General features: G+C 36.5%; 1 protein-coding gene across 2 annotated transcripts in view; it reads right to left on the minus strand.

Moving 5' to 3' along the window:
- The window catches only part of TOX3 (TOX high mobility group box family member 3), a 114156-nt gene that overhangs the window by 16497 nt on the left and 75088 nt on the right, over nucleotides 1-22571 (minus strand). The window contains exons 2-3 of one of the 2 annotated variants that reach the window (XM_056135910.1): nucleotides 15497-15562; nucleotides 11315-11566 (exon numbers count right to left, since the gene is read on the minus strand). In XM_056135910.1, coding sequence (XP_055991885.1) covers nucleotides 11315-11566; nucleotides 15497-15562 — 318 coding nt within the window. Of the gene's footprint in view, nucleotides 1-11314; nucleotides 11570-15496; nucleotides 15563-22571 lie in introns of both variants that reach the window. The other variant, XM_056135909.1, reaches the window with a different exon arrangement.

The following is a 22571-nucleotide window of genomic DNA, read 5'->3' on the forward strand; positions in this document are numbered from 1 at the left end:
ATCAATACGAATTGACTGCTGATATCTTTTCCAACTCCTTTCACAATTATATTTTATTATGTGGGTTAACTTGTATAATTTCCTAAATAGCTCTTCATTAGGGAAAAACTCATCCTCTCCTCTTGGTCTCATTCTATTCCCTAATTGATGACATTAGACAAGGGTTTTTCAGCCTCAGCAGAAATGGCATTTTCCTTTGGGTATCTCCTTATTGAAAGGGGACATCCTGTATATTGTAGAAGGCCTAGCAGAACCGTTGGCTTCTATTAGACACCAGTTGTCCTCTTTTGCACACTAGGCTGTGCCAACCTTAGTAGCTCCATATAGTGGCCAATGTCTGCTATAGAGACAAAATCAGTCTCAAGTGAGAACCACTGGACAAATTGTTGTACTGACCCTAACTGATCAAAGGGTGGGAAGCAAATGAGAAAGAACAATGAAGAGTTACCAATTAAAGAGCAATCCCTTTTTTATGAATACTGATAAGTAGCACTGCACTGCACTGTAGCATTGCCCTCCCATTGTTCGATTTGCTCGAGCGGATCCAGTAACATCTCCATTGTGAGACTTCTTGTTACTATGTTTGGCATATTGAATATGTCATGGGTAGCTTGCCAAGCTTTGCCATGTGGGCGAGATACTCTCAGTAGCTTGCTGGGCTCTCTGAGAGGGGCAGAGGAACTGAACTCGGGTTGGCTGCATGCAAGGGAAATACTCTACCCACTGTGCTATCACTCCAGCCTTACTGATAAGTAGAGATGATAAAACTTGGTTGTACAAGAGATGCTACCTAAATGAATTTAACAGTATGTTAAAGGGGAGAAATTAAGCCAATTTGAGACATCTTCTGAAATAGAGGTTGTAAGGTTTGAGCAAAAGCCTTTCATCAGCAATCCTGACTCAGAGAAGAGATCCTCCCCTTCCTTCCAGAGATCTGTCTTCAGCTGCAAACTCTCTAGACTGAGCTGCCACCACTGGTAGGCTAATATCCCTAGGCTTAACTTAGTATTTCTGACCCCTCCCCACCTTCTCTGTCACTTAAACTGAATGCTTGTATCATAATGCAGATTTCCTCCAAAAAGTCAAATTGGATTTCTGTGATCTGCTTGAGACCTAATGAAACCTCTCCACCTCTCCACCTAGGTGGAAATTAGCAATTTTAAGATTCTGACTTCATATTACAGAAATATAATGAAATTCATTTCCTGTAAGGCTGGGGATGGGGTGGGGGGCTGGAGAAGGGAATGCCTTTGTTCTGCCTACACAAATAGAAAACATGCATAAACAAGACTCAAACTGTGATAAATATTGCGAAGCAAATAAATAGATTCTACAGAAACAACCCAAAAGTTAATTATTAACTTATCTTGGGCCTCCCAAGCCTAAGCAGTGTCGGGGTGCCTGAGGCCAGTTCTGGGAATACTCGGCCTGGTTACTATGCAGATGGAAGAGTCAATGCTTGGGCCAAGTAGTGCTTGGGGATCTCTAGAGCTAAATTTAGTAGTGCTATAGTGGGATGCAGGGGTGAGCAGGAGGTGCTGGAGATCAAACTTGGGGCTTTATGTATGCCTAACACATATTCCAGTCTTCCGAACTATCTCCTGAGTTCAGAACCAGGAAAATAAATTACAGGGAAGTTAGCTACACTTGATTGCCTAATGTAAGGAAAGTACTCTACAAGAGGATGCTTGAGCTGCTACCTACAGATGAAAGAAAACTCAACTAGAAAACAGAAGAAAAGCAATTTCCAAAGTCCCCGTGGGGAGATTTTGGTATGCTTGAGAAATGGAAAAGGGACCATCATTGGCAGATGGGAACAAAGGAAGAAGAGTGAAAACAGCAAGCCTGGGAAATCGAAATAGCGCAGATCATAAAAGATAAGGGACTCGCAGTGCTATGCTGAGGAAGTGAGCCACTGAGTTCAGATACAGAGAGGAGAAGATACCCTAGAGCAGAAGAGCAAGTAAAGGATCCTAAGCAGAGAAGCACCTGTGCACGGGCCTAGAGATTGAGGAAGAACAACACGAATGAAGGGAGAGGTCAATGGTACTGGGTCAGGTGAAAAATAAAAGCTGGAGAGGCAAGTAAACCATAAAGTAGCTGGTCAAGGAATCCATCCCAGCAAGTCTGGGTTTTATTCACAGTTATAGAAAGAACCACTGAGGGACCAGAGTGGGTAGGGCGTTTCCTCACATGCAACCAATCTGGGTTCGATCCCTGGCATCCCCTATGGTCCCCTGAACATCGCCAATAGTAATGCCTGAGTGCAGAACCAGGAATAACCCCAGGCCCTGGACTCCATGGAACACCCTGACTGACAGGAAGGGCACTGACTTCTGTCCACTAACACGAACAATTCAAGAAAGCCCAAATAGTTTCATGCTTTCTTAATGGAGGGAGTGCTCCGCTGAGGCTTGCTTCTCTCTTCATTGGTTGAAAGAGAATTTTTTGTCTTTGTATTTAAAACGCGGAACTGAGGAATAGATATTTAGGGTAGTGGCCCCTCATTTTCTGAAACTGCTTGAAACTAAGTTTCTTTCCCAAACATTAATCATTCAACCCAGGGCTGAGAGGTAGGGAGTTGCGTGAATTTAGTCTGATCTTGTGTTCTTAGCTAATAACGCTCCAACTTCTTTACCAATATTTTTTCTGTTCTGTTAAATTTAACAAACTTTCTATTTAAAAGTTAACTTTAGATCAGGGCTTCTTAAACTTGTCCTACTCGCTACCCCGTTTCACTCAAGGAACACAAGGCAGGCAAACACTGCCGGAAATGCCTCGGATTCACTGTGCACTTGATTTTGTCTTTTTATGGTCACAGCACTTCCAGAAGGCTCTTACCATTGCCAGATTTTTCACAAATTCCACGCTCAGTTATGTGATCTCACAGGGGGCCATGACCCTCAGTTTAAGAAGCTTCAGACCACTGACATACACTTAAAAAGTGGAACCCAATCTGGAGCAAAGACTCCATGGGCAAGAGCATGCTTTCATACTGGAGGCACAGACTCCATCCCTGGCCCTCCAAAACATTGTTGTGGGTGACCCCTGAATACTGACCCCACCTGAACACACTGGGTGTGACGTCCAAATCAACCATCCAATGAAAATGGGACTACACTTAATTGCTGGAATGCCAAATATAATCCAAGAATAGAAAATAACACCTTGACAGTCTAAATAAACATGGGGGCTTGCCTGTGTTTAGGTGAGCTTCTCCTTTCTTTAATTTAAAAAGGATAAAGAAAAGGTATGAAAGACATATTAGCCCCAAACTGAGGCTTTCTCCTTCATGTAATTAAGACTGAAAGAGCGCTGCCCAGTGAAAACTGCTCTTTCCTCTTTCTGAGTAAATTCCTACACTGTTTTACACGTCTATATTCAAGTAAGAGACAGGGCTGAGAGGTAGGGAGTTGCGTGAATTTAGTCTGATCTTGTGTTCTTAGCTAATAACACTCCATCTTCTTTACAAATATTTTTTCTGTTTTTTTTTTAAGGCCTGGAAGAAAAGGCAGCTTCTACATGACACCCACCGATGTTCCAAAATTTTGCCAACCTTGTCCCCCTTTAAAAAAAAATTACTGAGTGCAGTCCCTGGAAACCTACCTTTAAAGGAACAAAAAGAAAGTGTTCCTAGAGTGGCAGCCGAGGCTACTCTTGGCTTGTTGCTGCACCCCCCACTCTCAGGCAGGTATCTCTCACTTTGGAAACTCTGTGACCCTAGAACATGGATGAATGTCCATCTATGCACTGCACTTTGAGTAGCACACAACCTCCTGTGTGGAATTTTTTTTTTTTGGCACAATAACATATGAACTTTTAAATGAATGTTTTATTGTTTGTTGTTTTTAGGACACATACAAGTGTGTTGAGGGTTTACTCTGGTTCTTCACTCAGAGTTACTCCTGGCAGGCTCAGGGGACCATCTGAGGTGGCAGGGAGCAAACCCTGGTCAGTTGAGCACAACGCAAGCATCTTACCCACTGTAATATATTTCTGCCCCCACGTTTTATTTTAAATATTATATGTCATGATGCTATAGCTTTTTTTTCTCATTACAGTAGTGCTCGCTTCTATAGGCATTGGTTTTGTTGTAAAGAATATTTTCATTTCATTTTTTTAAATGTAGGACTATTGCTATTTATTCAGTCATTGATTAAGCACATTACTTTTTTAAAAAGTTTTTTAATTGAATATCTGTGAGACAGACCATTACAAAGCTGTTCATGATTGGGTTTCAGTCATACAATGATCCAGCACCCATCTCTCCACCAGTGTACATTTCCTAACAACTATGTCCTGTTTCCCTACCACCATCCCCCAAACCCCACCTAACCACCCACTCCCAGTCTCCCTCTATGGGAGGTACTTTCCTTCTTGCTTTCTCTCTTCTTTTCTCATAAAGAATATTTTTTAAATAAAATAGGCAAACGTGCCTCATATACCTTCCAGATATGAAAAGCACATTAATTACATGTTCATAAGTAAGTACTCTCTGTACTAATTCAATATTAGATTTTCACAATAGAGGATAACATCTAATTAAGAAGTAAATAGCCCAAATATATTAGAGTGTGACTAAATACATTTTTACTGTGATAAATTTTAAATCAATATTTCTTGAGAAATAAAACATTTAAACAATTATCAGCAATAAAACTGCCTTTGTATTAATAGATAACAAGGAACTATAAATGTGAAATTCAGATTAGTCATTTTATGCTCAATTATTTCATCCTATCTTATGGCCATGTTAAATTTTCATCTCAAAATATAGTCAAGTTATGAACAGCTACTATATTCCTAACACCATAAACTCTCATACAAATATAGTTATGCCAAATGCATACCAATGATAATTACAGACCTACATACCACAAACTTTATATTCGGGAAAATATCGGCACTGAAATAGATAATTTTTACTTAATGACTACTCTCAGGGTTATAATCACACATACTTGCTTATGAATGTTTTGTGAAATAAACCTTCATTAAAGTTAATTAATAGTTTGTTAGCAAAACAAAACTTTAAAAAGTTTATCACAAAACATTTAATGGTGTTTTACTGGTGTACCCTGTGACTACTTTGTTCTACCAAGGAATCAGTTTCATGTTTATTTTATGCAGTCCTAAATTAAAAGTCTAAAGAGGAAAATTCCATTTTCACAATCATATATACTTTAAGTCCCCCTGCCTTCCATTTTAATGTAGCAGTCAAGATATGCTCTTAATAACACATAAATATCCTTTCCTGGCTCTTTCATGGATCTATCTATTTGACCAACTATTCCTTGGGAGCCTAGTGTGTTCTAGCCCATACACTGTTCCAGGCTCAAGTACGACAGCAACTGATAAGACAGGCCAACTTCCTGTCTTGTGGGAGGCTGTATTCATGATTGGGAGAGGAAAAGCCATACAAAAAGCTAATCAAATGATGGCAAGCTCTGTGGGGAAAAAGAAAGAAAGAAAGAAAGAAAGAAAGAAAGAAAGAAAGAAAGAAAGAAAGAAAGAAAGCAAAACACAGTACAGAGAAGTGTTTCTTCAACAGTTTTATACCCGGAGAACGGCACTTGTCTGACATGCCAGTCCACAGAGAGGCAGTTATAACCAAGTTGGCATGCCAGTGGTTTTCAAACTTTCTATACCTGCAGACCATCAGTCTGTGAATGAGTGGTTAAAAACCACTTGTATGGAGAGTAAACCTAACCCCTTTAAAAGAAAACTGTGTGAACCATACCCAGTGGTGCCTGGGAGTCACTCCTGGAGATGCTGAGGGAGCATGTGGCTCCATGAACCTTGTGCTTTATGTGTGCCAAGCATGTGATCCAGTCTGTTATCACAGTGTCACCACCGCCCCCTGACCCCTATCCATAATTCACTTATACTGGGAATCTGAATGATCTAGTGTTTCTACTATCTCTGAGTCACAGGAAAGTTACTGGAGAATAATGGAACGGAATAGGTTACTATAGATTCTATGTAAACAGGGGACACATAGATTCTATATATACAGAAAAGTACATAATATTGTACGTCAATACCTAAAAAGGTAACACTACTGTAATAATGTTAACTATGATTTAAAAAAAATAATTAAAGTTCTTGTGTTGTGTGTGCACAGCCAATGCTGGCTTTATCCTGAGCATCCTATAATGGTCCTCCACCCCACCCCAAGCACCGTCAGGAGTGAGTCCTGACTGCAGAGCCAGGCACAAGGCCTGAGCACTACTGTGAGTGGTCCCCAAATTTAAAAAATATCATTTTATATATTTCAGATCAAACAATCATGCACCACACTTTAATAGCCACTTGGGTTAAGTAGACATTTAGAATACACTCTTATTTTGATAGATGACCCTCAACCTAATTCCACCTGAAAGGCAACATATGTTTGGCATCAACTGGTATTTACAGACCTAGAATAAAAAGAGTTACTTTTAAGTTGTGCATGGTACAGGCTATTTTCTCCACAAAGAAAGAAACTACAAAGAAGCTATGGTCAAGGCACTTCCGATAAGCAAATGTCAAGGTATAGTAACACTTAAATTAAACATGGCTTTGGATGATAAGCATCTTTGAAGCTATAATCAAACTGGATTTTTGTATTACATGGAACAGATACTGGTAATCTAGAAAAAAATAACATAGTATGGTCAGTGCTAATTATAAAGAACAATATATAGCATTTAGTACTTATCTTCTATAAATTATAATGATTTTATTTTCACATTTCCAACAGTTTCCATTCCTTCCAAAGCTAAGTTTTTTGTTTCTATAAGTCACACCTCTTCTATTGTCAACTTAAAATACTTTTGGACCATAACTTAGTCCAAAGTAAACATTACCAAAGTAATCGGTCAATTTGTATAAGAAATTGTCGGTCCTTCCAGTGGCTAAATGGTAATCATACTGTGAAATTAAGCTCTGCAGCCTATATTGACAATGGCGATGAACATGTTCATAACAATAATAAGGGCTTGTTTTAATAGAACGTTCCACGCATTAAACACATTAATGACCCATGAAATAACTGTTTTATCTGTAACACATTAAGCAACATTGCTAAAACAATGTATTAATTGAAAGTCTATTTCTTGTAAGATTTTTTTAAAAGTATAAAAATGGCACAAGAGTCATTTTGTAAAATCAAAAATAATTCAGCTTCAAAATCAGAGCCATACTAAATAACTGTGAAAAACAAAAACCCCTAAAATAAGCCTGGTAATTTTAGATGCATAATTTTGATATATTCCCTTTTCTTCATGACCAAAAGTGGTATTTATCTGAATTATGAGTTAAGAACTGTGTATTTTTCAAGAACTTCTCATTTTCTTCTCTTTTATAGGACTTTTCACAATCTTTTTCCTTAATAGGTAGAGAGACCACCACACTTGAATATATTAATCTTGCTTCCATATCTTTTCAATTTTATAAAACTATGTCTGATATTTAGAGCACCAGTGTAGCTTTTTCTATAAACATGTACTATCACAATTAAATTCAAAGCAATATCAAACAAAGTGTCAGTCCTCTAAACATGAAACATAATGTATGAAAAAAAAGTATGTGAATTATCAGTATGTTTTATAAGTTCTCTTTGGGGGGGACATACAAAATATCAGACTAGAGACAATTATTTTACTGTCTGTTTCTTGGATATCAAAGAGAATTTTGAAATTCATCAAAGCTAACCTTCTGTTATGTACAACAGGCTAAGCTGAAAAGAATGTTAACAAGTTCAATTTTCATTCAATCAGCACTACTGCTCTCTGAAATGTTTCATTGCAGGAAAGAAATAAAAATAATCTATATGGTAATTATGAGGATGAATCCCCCAGTAACTTTCAGCTACATGAAAGGTCAGTTCTATTCAAGATATTTTATCAGTCCCCTGCACATACTCCTGTCCTGTCATTTTAAATCTGAACAGCATTTTATTTTCCCATTTACAGCTACCTGCAGAATTAAGTACTTAAGCCAAATAAGAAAAAAAAAAAGAAAAAGAAATGTTGAATGCTGGCAAAGGCTATAATAGCATAGAGATAAATCGTTCAGCTGCTCTCTCTCAAGCCTCTAGGGCTGCAGATTTTTCTTCTCCTGGTGCACTGTGGGTATTCAAAACTTGTTCAACATGATTTCATTTCATTTCAGGCACTGCCTGAGAAAACTAAATTACAGAATCAATCATACAGAAGGTCAGAGTGAGACTTCATTACAAGTATTGCATGCTTGCATGAATATCTTTCATTTATGACTGACCCAATATGTCACAATAGCTGTCTAGTAAAAATAATCCACTTTCTGAAATTGATGTACTACTGATGTCAATGCTACTCAGCGGGCTGGGCAGATTATAGAGAGGTGTTAAAAAAAAATGGAGCACACATTGTAGATTTTGTTTTGTTTTGTTTTTGAATTGCAATCGTCTGTAGATTAAAATAATTTTAATCTACAAAAAGATGATCCAGATGATCATTCAAACTGACAATGAGGCTTAGAAATAAAGGATTTTTAACCAAAATATACTACTAATTGTATGCTGCCAACTACAGCCTGTTTTAAAATAAATGCATCCGCCACAAGCAAATCAAGGTTGTTCTTTGAAGTTGCAAATGCATCTATATTCAACTTTTCAACATTTGCTTTTGACTACTTGTGCATTATTTGCATATTTTGAAACGTGAATGTTAATCATTGGACTCTTTTTTAATCCCTTGCTTTTGTTCCTGCTTTCTGTTTTTAAATATAATGGCATAAATTTAAGTAAGATAAACATGTTGTGCTTGTTGCCAACAACAACAACAAAAAAATGCAGCTAATCAGTAATGTGACAAACTGTCACTCTTTCTAAAGGAAAAACCAATGAAGCTCTGAAGAAAAGTCTGTTCAATACAATAAAAACAAGCTGGCTTTTCTTCTTATATGATAGTCTTAATTCACTGTAGAAATTTTAAACAGACAGCTATATTCATTTGGATAATGAAACTTCTTATGTATATAAAGTAGGAAATATCCGATGCATACTGGGAGGTCAAATGCATGATGTATAAAGTATTATTTATTATTTTTTTGGTGACCTTCCTAAGGGAAATCTCCCAGGAGCTGCTCTGGAGCATTATGATGTAGCTAGCCAATTCAGTACCCAGAGGGAGATACAGAAGAACCTTGACATAACCTATTTTTAACCATGCCTCTGGCGATTCTGAATTCAAGTTTATAGGTGAACATGTCAGGTAGTACATAGAACAAAGCCAACGACACATTGTATTCATCATAATTCTGTCCTAGTACATTTTATTTTTTCCAACATTTGTGATTTAAAATCCCATGACATTTCTTCAAGGTGAAATTCTACTAGAATTTTCAACAAGATTAGTCTGTTGCAAGCTAAAATAAATATCATTCGGGTTCAGTGAAACTTCAGAAAGCCACCAATAAATGTGATGAGGTTCATGTAATATCATGACAACAGTCTGCACTTAGCTAGAGTACTTAATACTTTTAAAAATCAATGAAATAATTCAACTGCTTTAGTGATTATGATTAGCAATACACTACAAAAGCAGCATTAAAAATTGAGTCCTCTCTCCCAACTCCGGTCTGAAAGCATTGTTCTTTAAGTGTATGTGAATATCATAATTATTTTATGATTCCATCTTTAGTTCTTTCCAATATAGTAAATTCAATTGACCATGAAATGAAATTTCATAGTCAAAATGCCTCCTTTACACTTTTTTATAGCAGCAATAACAGTTTTATAGCTTTAAGGCAAGGTAATTCATCAGATGTTTAATTTAAAGGCAGATTCTTATATTATTAATAAATATTTACCAATTTAATAAAGTACACATTTTAGCATGCATTATATGGTCTTTTAACTATTTCCACAACTTAAATGAGCCTTGCTGAATATCTATGAATAATGGTGAACCCTGGCTAACTCCCTTGGTGTCTATACACCCTTTTTATTTTCATCGTTTTGCAGGCACAACACTGCAAAGCCTGATTCTAGAGAAATACAGAATAGAGCCCTCCATTCCAGTGTCAAAGGAACAAAAATGTAAGAAAGTCCACAGGAAACAATTATTTGTGATGGCGAGGAACACTTATGAATACTTAATGACCATTTCCCGACTGTTCACTGCATTCTTTTCTAACAAAAAAAGTAGAAATAAAAAACCCTGATGCTCAGCTCAAACACAAAAGATCACAGGCAAAGAAAATTATGTTGCTGCAATCCTATTTAGGAAAGTAATCTTATATTTCAGAGAGCACACCAAATCTTTGTACTGCTAATCCACTACATATTTTGCAATCATCTGTTGTTATCTGGGGAATTAACAATGAAACCAATAAACATTACTGGCATGGTCCTAATGTGCAGAAAAATATGTAAACAAGTAATAGGATTTGTTTTTTGCTATACCAACACATCTGCTTCATTTTGCTAGGGTTTTTAAAAAAAGGCCTATAAACTATTAATCTTGTTTTTAAATAATCTGCTTAGTATCTCACCTAGTTAAACACAAATGCATTATATAGAATAGTAAGAGAAAAAAAAATCCCAGCAGAAGAGTTTAAAATACTTAAAGCAGATTTACTCTGGTGATTGTTGACTATAATTGCACACTATGAAAAAAGAGAACCAAAATTATTGCATTAGTAATCTTGGCTCGCTGGTGTTTCTTATTCGATGTTTATGACAATAAGTAACACAATTAGGTGTTTTTCACACAATAACCTACTCTATATTTTCTTCTACTGGTTATAAGCAATTATTCTTTCATCCCTTCTCTGTGTCACAGTTTGCTATTTCATTTGAGGTAGAAGCAAATTATGTATCATAAACATTATAGTATAATCCAATAAATACAAAAGACCCAGGCACTTTGGTAAGAGCTTCCATTTCTAAAATTTCTCCTGGGCAAACTTTCAAATCAAGCATAAGTCTGTTAAACCAAAAGCAAGGCAAGATTGCTTCCAAACCAATGAATTAAACATTTAAAAACTCAGATGATTTTTAATCAAGGCAGACAGATTATATTGAGTCATACATACTCTTTGTGACTGCCAAGCAGCCAATCAACGAACCCAAAACCTTCTTCTTGATACCAGGAGGAGTTGATCCAGTACTTGTGTTTAAATGAAATTGGAAGAAAAAAAAATCCATGTTAAAAAAAGAGAAATCTTTTTTTAATCCATGGACAGATTAGGAAAAGACACTTCTGACACAGACTCTCAGATCTTTGCCACACGAAATACAAAGAACAGCAACAAAAACAACACTTTCAAGTATAAATGTGGTGCCTACCATATGCAAACCACTGCTATGAAGCACGCCATCTTGTTCCACGAGATTTCTTGAGATTGTAATGGAAGGAAGATCCAGACTTTGAGGGGGAAACTGGGGTGTGAATTCACTTCCCTGGGAAGGCAATGGATCACTGAGGCCTTGAAAGGGTAGAAGAACATCAGGCATGCCCAGGGCGGGGTCTGACTCTGGCGGAGGCGTGATTGGGGGGATTTCAAACTCCTCGTCCCCAAGGCTTGGCGTATGGAATGTCTGCTAAAAGGAAACAAAAATGTACATATCTTCATACTCCAGTTCCTATCTTATTTCTCTTTGGGGTTGGGGGAGAAAACTATTTATAAGAAAATACGACCTATCCAAGCCAAATATTTCTCAAATGAAAACATCTTAAACACAGATTTCCATATATAAAGTTTTGCTGATCATTCTGATTAAAGATTTAAGTCTCATTATCATATGGTTTTAATGGAGTATCAGTATTAACAGTTTTTTAATGCGTACTTAATTAGCAACATCTGTCTTTGTTGTTAGTTGGAGCATCAGCGACATTAGATTTGGCTATATAACAAATTGCCACTTTATTGATATGTTAGTGAAACAGCTCAAGTCGCTTACATTATCCACATGCTTCATAAAATGCTGACAATTTTGTGGTGTACACACACAACATTAATCTAGAATTGAACATTACACATATTTACTTTCTGCCACAACATATAAAGCAAGTAATATAAAATTTGTGGTCTGCTTCTTAAATTTCTGTATTGGTTTAGTCCCAAGTGCAATGAATGCTTGCATGAAAATTGTTTGTTTGTAATATGACATTTTATATAAGGATTATCAGAGCACATACAACAAGGTCTTGGTGCTTATATTTGAACCCTAATAAGGGGATTTTTTTCTTTTGTATGGGTACTTTCAAATGCATTTATCAAATCATTTTCTATCAGTCTTCAAATCTTAAAGACTTATCTACAGGATGAACACAGACATGTACTATGTAGATGTACTAGTTCAACTGATATGGCTCACTTGCTTATTAGAGTAATATTATTTCTCAAGACCCCAGTAAATAATGCACTGTTCTCACTGCTACTTAAAAATGGGGCCATTTGAAAGGTTACACTGTAACTTATAAACAAAAATTTCTTAGAACAGAACTTGGGTTTGGGGTAGAATATCAAATCTAAGATAGATTTATATAAGCCCAAAAGGCCAAAGTTATAGTTTATTCATTATTTATAGTATTTTTGAAAAATGAATTGGTGCAAGACAATCAAATCAGTTTTAATAGGTTGAGACATAACTAAGAGGGGAAAAAAACATCATTTCCCAAACTATCAATAATGATATAACAACTCATTGAGGAAAATAGAAACTTAGGGAAAAAATATTTGTATATACAAGTTTTCAACTGTTACTTGTATTCTACCCAAAATAAGGCTGCACAGATTCAATGACAGGACAACTGAGTATCTTGAGAGTCTTAGAAGATTCAACATATGAAAAGCATCACAGAATAATAACTATTTGAATAAGGTATTAGCATGTTTTAGATATTTATTCTGGTAATGCCCCCTCCCCCCAAGTCAAAAATTTCTTACTGTGGTATCTTGAGTTCTCAAACACAAAGGGATGAATTGGCCACAAACATGGTTGGCTAATGAACGTAACCCTATGGCTGCATTTGCCGTTATTTTGGCACTAATGTGGTCTAGTAACAGATGCAACTGTAATTTGTGACTCATTTGCTACCCCATTACTGCTTAATGAAATCTAACATATCACATTAACAATACGGATAAACACTCATTCTTGATATGTGGCATTTGGCTGTTTTCATTACCACTGTAATTAACACTTGAAATATTATTTCAATAAATATTTAAAGTACTTTAAAAATGGTCAGGGTAATCATGACACAGACAGAAAACATACAGCAAATGTGTGAATTTCAGACTCAGAGTATCCTCGTCCCTACAGTGTTATCAACAGGGCAGTATCTATATGAAGGGAATTGGTTTCAGGCACAATTTCAACTTCACAGCACTCAAACCTAAAGTTTCCTGAATTAGTTTGCACTCATTAAAATGTTAAAAATAAATAAATTTACTTTTAATGCAGTGACTAGGAAAAGAAGCACATGCTATCATGAAATGCATTATCATTTGAATGGGCTTTGTTTTTTGCTCAAGAAAAGACATACACTGAAATTATCCAATAAGATTACTACTAAAGCTCAAACAAAGCCTGCCTTATGCTAGGCAGTCAAAATTAAAGAAGATATTTTCATTTTTATTTTTACTAAGAAGATCAAACCTGTAATATCCCTATAGTAAGTTAGTTCTGAAGACAAATTAACTTTAAGTTAGAATTTAATATATTACTATAACACGACTTAGCTAAATAACACAATAAAATAAAATATATACCCAAAATAATGCTAAATTCTGAAAGCACTTTTAATGAAAGGTAATATATTAAATATAAAGTTTAATATAATATATTAAATATTAAATATATTAAATATATAGCAATCCATAAAGTAGCAAACAGTGACCCCAAACACCAAATTCATGAAATTATAAAATACTGATGCATGGAATTAATAGCAAAAAGCACACTGATTTTTTGCCATAATATCAATGACCAGTGTCAGCTTACTCATGTCATTTCTATGAATACGTTTTTACAGATATTGACTTTCCAGTGTTTACCTTGAACATGTTAAAGTAGTATGTACATGGTTAAATACCATCTGTACTGAAATGTTCAAAACATTTGTTCCTTTTGATAAAAATGCAAATCTGGAGAACTGTTGTATCAACATATAACAGCCAATGTCTGACACGGTGAATTATCACAGCTGGAATTAAATTGTCTCTGAACAGCTGCTGGCAGTAGAGCTTTCATCAATGTTTGATTCAAATGTAGGGAAAAAAATTCTACAGAATGAAACATCATGTTGTCCTTACAGATGGGGTTTGTGTTCATTATCACAAACAACACAGCATCCAGTGCCAAACACTATTCCCTCTCTAGGCTGACTTCTTGGTTAGAGAGATGATGGTCAATAAGAAATGATTAAGCTGTGACTGTCCTTAATTCTTGATTGCCCATTTTCCCTAATAATTTTTCTAAGTTAATTTCTCTCATACCACTTTCTTCCCCGAACTAAGATCATTTATGAAGCCATTAGAATTTTCATTCTCAGGGGTCAGGCTAGTTCAGTTTCCCATATTTGAAGGTATCTGGAAAATGGAGACTTTTTATTATAGGAACCACAAGAGGAAATGTTCCATTTGGACCAATTTCACTTCTATTTGTTCTTGTTTTAAAATCTTAAATATCACACAATTTATAGTCTGTAGGAAACCCTTTTCTGGATCTCATTACCATCAAGGTCTTTCTGGAGAGAAAGACACCAGCCTGAGACTAGATACCAGCCATAAGTCAGTAAGTAGGGAAACAGTCAAACAGAGCAGCAAGGTGTTTTTTTCTATCTGTACTCGTAAACTGAAGGCACTCTTAACAGCAATGTCATAGTCACATGGCACTGCTGTTAAGAGTCCAATACTTAGTCTAGCTCTGATCAAGTCTTGAAGTATGCTCATTCATTCTTTCAACGAATATTTACTGAGCATCTACTATGGGCCAGATACTTCTAGGCTGATGGAAGAAAACACAAAAAAACTTACTCACATCACACCATAAACGATCAAAATGTACTACTTTAAATCTACTGGATCATTTCCTACACCATGGCAACTCAATTTAAAAAAAAAGGCACTAGAGATGTGAATTTTTTTAAATAAAATATTAAAATTTTATTAAAACTAGACCTCCAGTCTAGTTTTCAAAACAACCTCTTCCCTGCTCAGTTTCCAATTACAGAAGTCATGTTATACTTCCATATATTACTTCCATATATTAATTTTTGCTTGCATATATTTTTTAATCAAGTAATCTGGGTAGATTACCAATGTTAGAGTGTATAGACAAGTGATAAACATTTGTCAGGTTATTATCTTTCCCAACAGTCTCTTCTTATTTCTCCTCCAAAGTCATTACCTTGTGCCAAAGAAAAGAGATAAATTTGACACTTTACTTTCCATTTCTAGTCTTTCAAATGATCTAAATAACACACAAAACAAACACACACACATTAAGACAGACACCCACCTCACTGGCTGCAAAGAAAGCGTTGTTTGCCTCGGCCATGTTCATGTAGTTATTGTTATTTCCAAACTGAAAGAAAATAGAATGTTTGATGTTAATATGCAGCATAATAAAGAATTCTGGTGGCTTACTTAATACTCTGATGGGATTTGGAAAGAATGCTGGTGTTAGGAGATAAAAGGGTGGTTTTACTCAGACCAAATGTGAGCTGTGACAGAGGTTTCAAAGCACCAAGCTCTATATTGTCAACCAGTTTTCTCAGAAAATAAAGCACAGAGTTACACTAACTCAATAATTCTAGAAAATAGTGTTGTTTCTCTTCAAGACTAATAGTGAAGGGTGATGATTACAAACATTTGGCCAACTGGTCACTAGTGGTTGTTGTTTATTGAACTGGCATTTGTCAGGGGTTGGAAAGAAAAGAGTTTCTAAGAAAATCACCTTGACACATTTTTAAAGCATGTTGAGATTTCATAGCTGACTTTTTCAAGAGCAGGTGTAACAGTGTGGGCAGGTTAAAATGTGAATTAAAGAGCACAGAATTCAATCCCCAGGACTCAAATTCTATTTTCTAGTAACAGGGTGTGGCATGAATATAAAGAAATAATAGGACTAAGAAATTTTTTTTAAATCTCCAAACAGAGCTTAACACACACTATCTATATCCATCAGAACTGTTGAAAACAGCGTTATTTAATCTCTCAACGTAACATTAAGTGCAAAGAGGTTTAAAAATAAGTGGGATCCTATGAACACAGCAATTTTTATTTAATTCCCAAACACAATGGCCCATTCATACCATCACAAATAAGACTGTATCAGCATTTCAGACATAAGCTCTTTACTTCTAGAGACCTGTTATCAAAATGTAAAACTTGGAATTTGGCAGAAATGTATTTTCAGGTTCAGATGGTCTAAGTAGGCACATTTTGTTGCTTTAAACATTCTGTTATCAGTCTGGCAACTTGGATGGGCTCTGTGAGCATAATTATCTGGAGTTGTATTTTTTTCAAGATTTTAAAATGGTTAAAGATGCCTGTATTTTCAGAAAGTGTATTATTTCCTACCTTTAATGTTTCAAATAACACACAGATTTGGCTTGCAAAGGGTGACATGGATATATCCATTCTCTAATAGAAGGTTCATAATTATTATTAAGCAAAAGGTCCATTTCTCAAGGAGGAATAGAGATAGATGAAGAAATGCAGAAATAAATATTATATAAACACGGGCAAAGCTATGAGAGACCCATATAATCCTCTCACTGAAACCAGCAACACTAATTTCTGGGGCTCTCAGTCCCAGGCCTAACCTACAGAATGTGTGCACAGATGCAGGATTGACACACTACATACATTATCATGTCAGGCATCCAGAACTAAACAGGATTTATATGAAGGACTCTACTGGTTGCAAAGAGCCACTGATGGTCCACAGATGCAAAATTCCACTCAGTAAAACGACATATCAACACAGTCTTGCCATGAGCTTTCAGCAAAGCTCTCAGGGAGCACTCTGATTCTTTGGGTGAATGTCTGTATGGAGACATTTCTGAAAAAGATGTGTCTGTTAGCACAGAAGAACTGTCTTCATCTTGCTTCTCTGATGGCAGGTGATGTCAGAAACATGTGATTTTACGAATACATACATCTCTGAAGGCATCACACTGTGAAAATTAAACATGCACCACTTTTTTAAGTCCACCATACCCCTCTCAAGTCATTTACTACAAAAGACTTTAAAAGCCACGTGTGAACAGGTGGACAAAGGTACTATGCAGCCAATTCACTATAATATTTATGCAAGAAATGTAGGGATCTGTCCAGAGATATTTTTGATGCTGTTATAAATCTTAAGCCTCCCTTACCAAGGGAGATCCTTAAGAGGACTAGCCCCACAAAATGTATTTCATGCACCGATCCTGGTTTCCTGCACTGTCTGACAGCCTGTATCAGAACTTTAACGTTATTTAAATGTAGGTTTTGTTGGGGAATTAGAAATCCATTTAAGGCAAACGGCTCATTATCAGAGAGGGTTTTTTTTTTTTAAGATTAACTCACTTATTATCTAATAGCACCTAAAACAACAAAGAAAAATAAAATGGCTATTAAACTAAGGGCCTAAACAATTCAAAAAACAAATTAAGCTTAGAGTGAAATAAGAACTGGGTTAGAAATCCTCTTCTGAACAGTTAGTATGCGAATGTAATTACTGAAGAAACTACAGCTAATCAGCTGTGAATTGTATCCATTAATTAGTATTTGCCCTGGAGAAATGAGAAAAATCAGTAACCAGGCTGGCGCCGCGGTGCGCTGATGGGCCGCGCTGCCCGTGCTGCGTTTAGTCAGGCAGGTGGCTTCAGTGGTCCACGTAATTTGAAAAGCTCTCACCTGAAGTACTGAGCTGGAATTACAAAGCACTCCTTGCCTATCTTTTGTATCTATATAAGGCCTTAATTAATGGCTTTTAATTTGGAGACACTTGGCGATCAGGCGGGAACCATTATAAATCATTTCAAATGGAAGCAAAGGTTTCTATTCAGTTTGAGGTAAAACATCTCTTTGACAAAGATGGGCCCCACGTTAACTTGTTGCAGGCAACAGTCTTTTCCCACACGAGGTTGGACCCTGGGTTTAGAGTGGGTTAGTTTATGGGACGCCTGCATTTTTAAACAGCTACTGTTGGCTTTCAAATCAACCGCCTTTTCCTGTTTTAGTATAAGTATAGCTAAGACGATCTTTGGAACATACTTATGTTACCACAGTCTGCTCTGTTATCTGAACACCAAGGTTAAGGAAGTGTTGTACCTTTGCATTTGCTCAATCTGGCCCCTAACAGAAATGGGGTGAAAAGGGGAGGCACTTTCCATGTGACTGATCTCATCTAACAGTGTTAGCTTAATTTTATTTTAAAATGTGACCGGTGAATCCTGCTCTGCTTTTTTTTTTGTGTGTGTGTGTGTGTAAGAACAGATCTGACTTTGACAGAAAAAGTAATCCTTTGGGGCAGGTCTCTGATATAATGACCTCAGAACAATTAACTCTAACTGAATTAGATACCATTAAATTTACTTTATACTCTAAGAGATAGCGACATCAGTAAACACGTTATATGGGGGAAAAAACTCTAGATTCATGAGGAAAGGGGCCTTAGCTATGGGTGCTGCTGTTTCCCCTGGGAATTAATACTGCCTAGCTGGTTGTAAGTACTCTGATGTTTGTTGAAGGGAAATACTGGGGAAAAGGTAGATACATTTTAATTTCAGTGTCTTATAATCATCAACCCAGTGTCTTCTCATCATCGTTCCTAATTGAAATAATTTTATCATTTATCTTTTTACACAGCAATAATTATTATTATATGTTCAACCCAGTGAAGCCCTGTACACATTATTTCATTAAACTTTCCCAAATGCAATTTATTTTCTCAACAACCATTTAGGTAACTATAGTTATTATTCCTATTTTATAGATTAACAGATGAGAACTTCTAGCAGTAAGCACAAGGGCTGCCAGTCCATAGCAGGGGGCTATGTCTCCCCTTTCACCAATGTTCCAGCATCCACAGGATCTTGAAAATTTCCTTCAGTGATCAATTGGGAAACTTCTTTTTTGGTTGATCTTTCTCAATGACAGAATTTCTCAGAAAGTTTTTCAAAATGTCCAAGCAGAATAAAAGATTCTTCAAGCAAAGGTATACACATAGCTAGTAAATTTGGGTAAGCCGAAAAAGCTCATTGCCTTCTCTGATGTATCAACTCCACTTTTTCCCAACACACTTCCCCTCCCTAGCTTTGGAGCAATTCTTTTTGTTTCCTCTACCACATCTCATGGGAATAGACTTGGAGAAGTTTGTTTTCTTTTCACCTACACTGACACCTATAATAGTGTTTTATTTTCTCTCCACCATCTTACAAAAACTATTATCTTTATGTTGTACCATGATAAGGTTTATACATTTTGTAAGGTAACTAAGTAGAAAAATTTTACATCATGCACTCTTAAATCACCTTAATTAATTTGGTCCATTCCCACACTTATTTCGATATGCCAGACACAGTAACAACAAAGTCTCCAATGGAGACGTTACTGGGCCCGCTCGAGCAAATCGAGGATCAACGGGAGGGCCTTTACCTTTTTTACCTTTACCCACACTTATTAATAGTCACTTTCCATTGCTCTCCCTTTAAGACCCCCTACTCCAATCACAGAGGTTTTCCTATATGCTATTTCAAGAGTCAAAACAAAATATTTCAGGGGCCAAAGTCACAGTAGAGCAGGTTTGGGGCTTGCCTTGCACACAGCCAACCCAAGCTCAATTCTCGGCACCTATATTTTCTCCCAAGTCTGAGTGAACCCTGAGTGCAGAGTCAGAACTAAGTCCTGAGCACAGCCAGATGTGACCTCCCCCCAAAAATCAAAACAAAAATATTTCAAATAAATTACATTAACAACAGGTAAAGCAAAGACATAGGCCAATTCCAACAGTTTTCAAGAGCATATGTGTATAAAGTGGCCACCCCATCCAGGAGATCCAGTGGTGATGACTGGTCCTTTCCACTTTGATAGGCTCTAATAGATGTGATCCCCGAAGGGAGAATCCCCAAAGATATCGTTATAAAGCAGAACTAAATTACTCTGCATGTCGAACTTCAGTAACTTAATAATTTCACAAAAGAACATCTTCATTGTACTTGGAGGGAGATTTGCTTTTGCTGCTTAATGAGTAATTACAGCTTCAGCAAATACAATTTATGAAGGACATCAATTAAAAAGGAGCATTGCAGGATTAAAAAAAATATTAAAGACCCTCGTGTTCATGGCCTGTCTAACCACATGAAATGCCAAAGTAAATTAATGGAGAGGGTAACATCGAGCTCACCCCGAAATGACTTGGAAGAAAGTGGAGCGGCACAGACAAAAACCCATCTGAAATCACGAGATGAAAATTTTCAGGCTGATGACTCCATGCAACATCATTTTCACTGCAACTATTTTGACATCCATAAAAGAACTGTATAGTCTTCTAATAAGGCAGCATTAACTACAAAGTATCAAACAGCTAACGGGTACAAGTGTAATCCATAAAAAAAAGATAATCCTTCAAATTCTCTTTTTTCCTTTCCCATTGGATTTGTTAGCAAGACACCATCCAATTTGATGCCTCAGTAAGGACATCTGTCAACTTGCTTACACAAATGAACTGCTATCATGGATCAAGTGTGCCAACCACAGTCACGTAATAGAGAAGATGGTCTTATAAACTTCATGTTCTCTAGAAGGTTCTGGTTTACTACCCCATGGTAAATAACTTACCAGAGACAAGCAAGTTTCAACCATTTTCTGTGTGGTAATCCACTCTAGAATATAAAGTCCCAAAGAGTGAACAAAAGGGTGATATGACAAAAGACAGTAATACTATGCGGGGGGGTGAATAAGACTATCAGGAGGTGAATCTAGAGCAGTACATTAAGAAGTCAAGACTGACTCAGTGAATAAAGACAGTCCATACCAAAGATAAGGGCTTCAAAAGGAGCTTAGAAACAAAATCTGTAAAATAATGGATTATGAAATTCACAGAAGAACGATATATATACACACTAAGGGAGTATATAAAAACATATACATGTATCTTGATATATATTCACATGTGTACATGATTCTTCCAGTTATGATATTATTAAGGAATTTTATACCCACACTAACTGATACTCATTAATATGTACACTAATTAACAGGTTCAAATATGAAGGAAGATTTTTTTAAAGTATATTTTTTTCAAAAATATACTTTGCCTTTCCACATGCTAAAATTCCTCTAGATAACTATCTCCTAGGCACCAAATTCATGTATCCAACTACTTACTCCTGTTCCACAGGACATCAACATGCATTTTTAACATACATCCTCATCTGCCTACACAAACTTGCTCCCCACCTCACAGCCTCCCCCATCTTCTGTGATGGGGTAATGACTGAGTTCTGGTGACTCCGGCCAAAAATCCTCCTTGAATTCACATACTTTCTTCCTCCCTTTGTTCTGCAAATTGTCAGGAGAATCAAGAGGCTCATCTTCCCAACGGACCCTCACACTGACCCCTGGCCACCATTTCCCCTGAATTCACCGGGCCCTCCATTCCTTCCTGGAGCACTGCCAGAGACTCCCAGTAAGATCTGTTGGCTCTCCCAGTTCCCAACCAGTCTCTTGTTCAGTTGAAAGTCAGAGACCCTTTAAAAAAATAAAAACCTGTCACATCACTTCATTCCTCTGTTCACAACTATGTCTTCTACCTCACTCAGGGAAGATACCCACGTCATTATAACAGCCTTCTCTCCTCCCAGGATACTGTCTAATGATTTTCCTTCTCCTACTACTCTCCCCTCACATTCCCATATTCTTCCTTTCTAGGTCTTCAATACCCCAAACCCATTCCCTTGATAATATGTTCTGGATTGGCTGTTCCTCTGCCCAACTGTGGTTCCTCCAAATTTCTCCACAGATCTTCTTTACCTTGTCTTTTATTCTCTTCTCTTCATATCTGAGTGCCCTATACATTTTATTTTTTAAACAGCCTTTCTCACCAACATGGTTTCATCTCATTTCTATCTTACTTTTTCCCCATAATGTCTTTCAACCCAACATAGTTAATGTACTTCTCCTTCCACCAAAATGCAAATTTAATGAAGATAAGAATATGCTGTCCATTGTTTACACTGATGTTTCAGTGCCAAGAAGAGTGATAAATAATAGGTGTTCAATAAACCCCTACTGAATGGACAAAGCAATTGATTTTTTTTATGTGAAATGATGGTAGTAGAATTGTTCTCCAAGCCAAGCAGGATACAATATAAGCACTTAAAATTCAAGCAAAAATGGAAAACTGAACAAATAAAAAACTATCACTGTTTCTACAGACCACACCAATGGAGAAGATTTGATAACAGGAAGTATTATAAATCCTACTAAAATTAATACTTTAAATTCTGGGAAAACAACTTGCAAAATGCTTTAGTCAAGAAGTGAATGATCCTTTTTATAGAGAAGAAAAAAAGCAGTGCACCGGGGTGGGGCTGGGTGTA

The sequence above is a fragment of the Sorex fumeus genome, unplaced genomic scaffold, assembly GCF_029834395.1.
Source record: "Sorex fumeus unplaced genomic scaffold, SorFum_2.1 ptg000122l, whole genome shotgun sequence".
In the NCBI taxonomy this organism is placed as follows: domain Eukaryota; kingdom Metazoa; phylum Chordata; class Mammalia; order Eulipotyphla; family Soricidae; genus Sorex; species Sorex fumeus.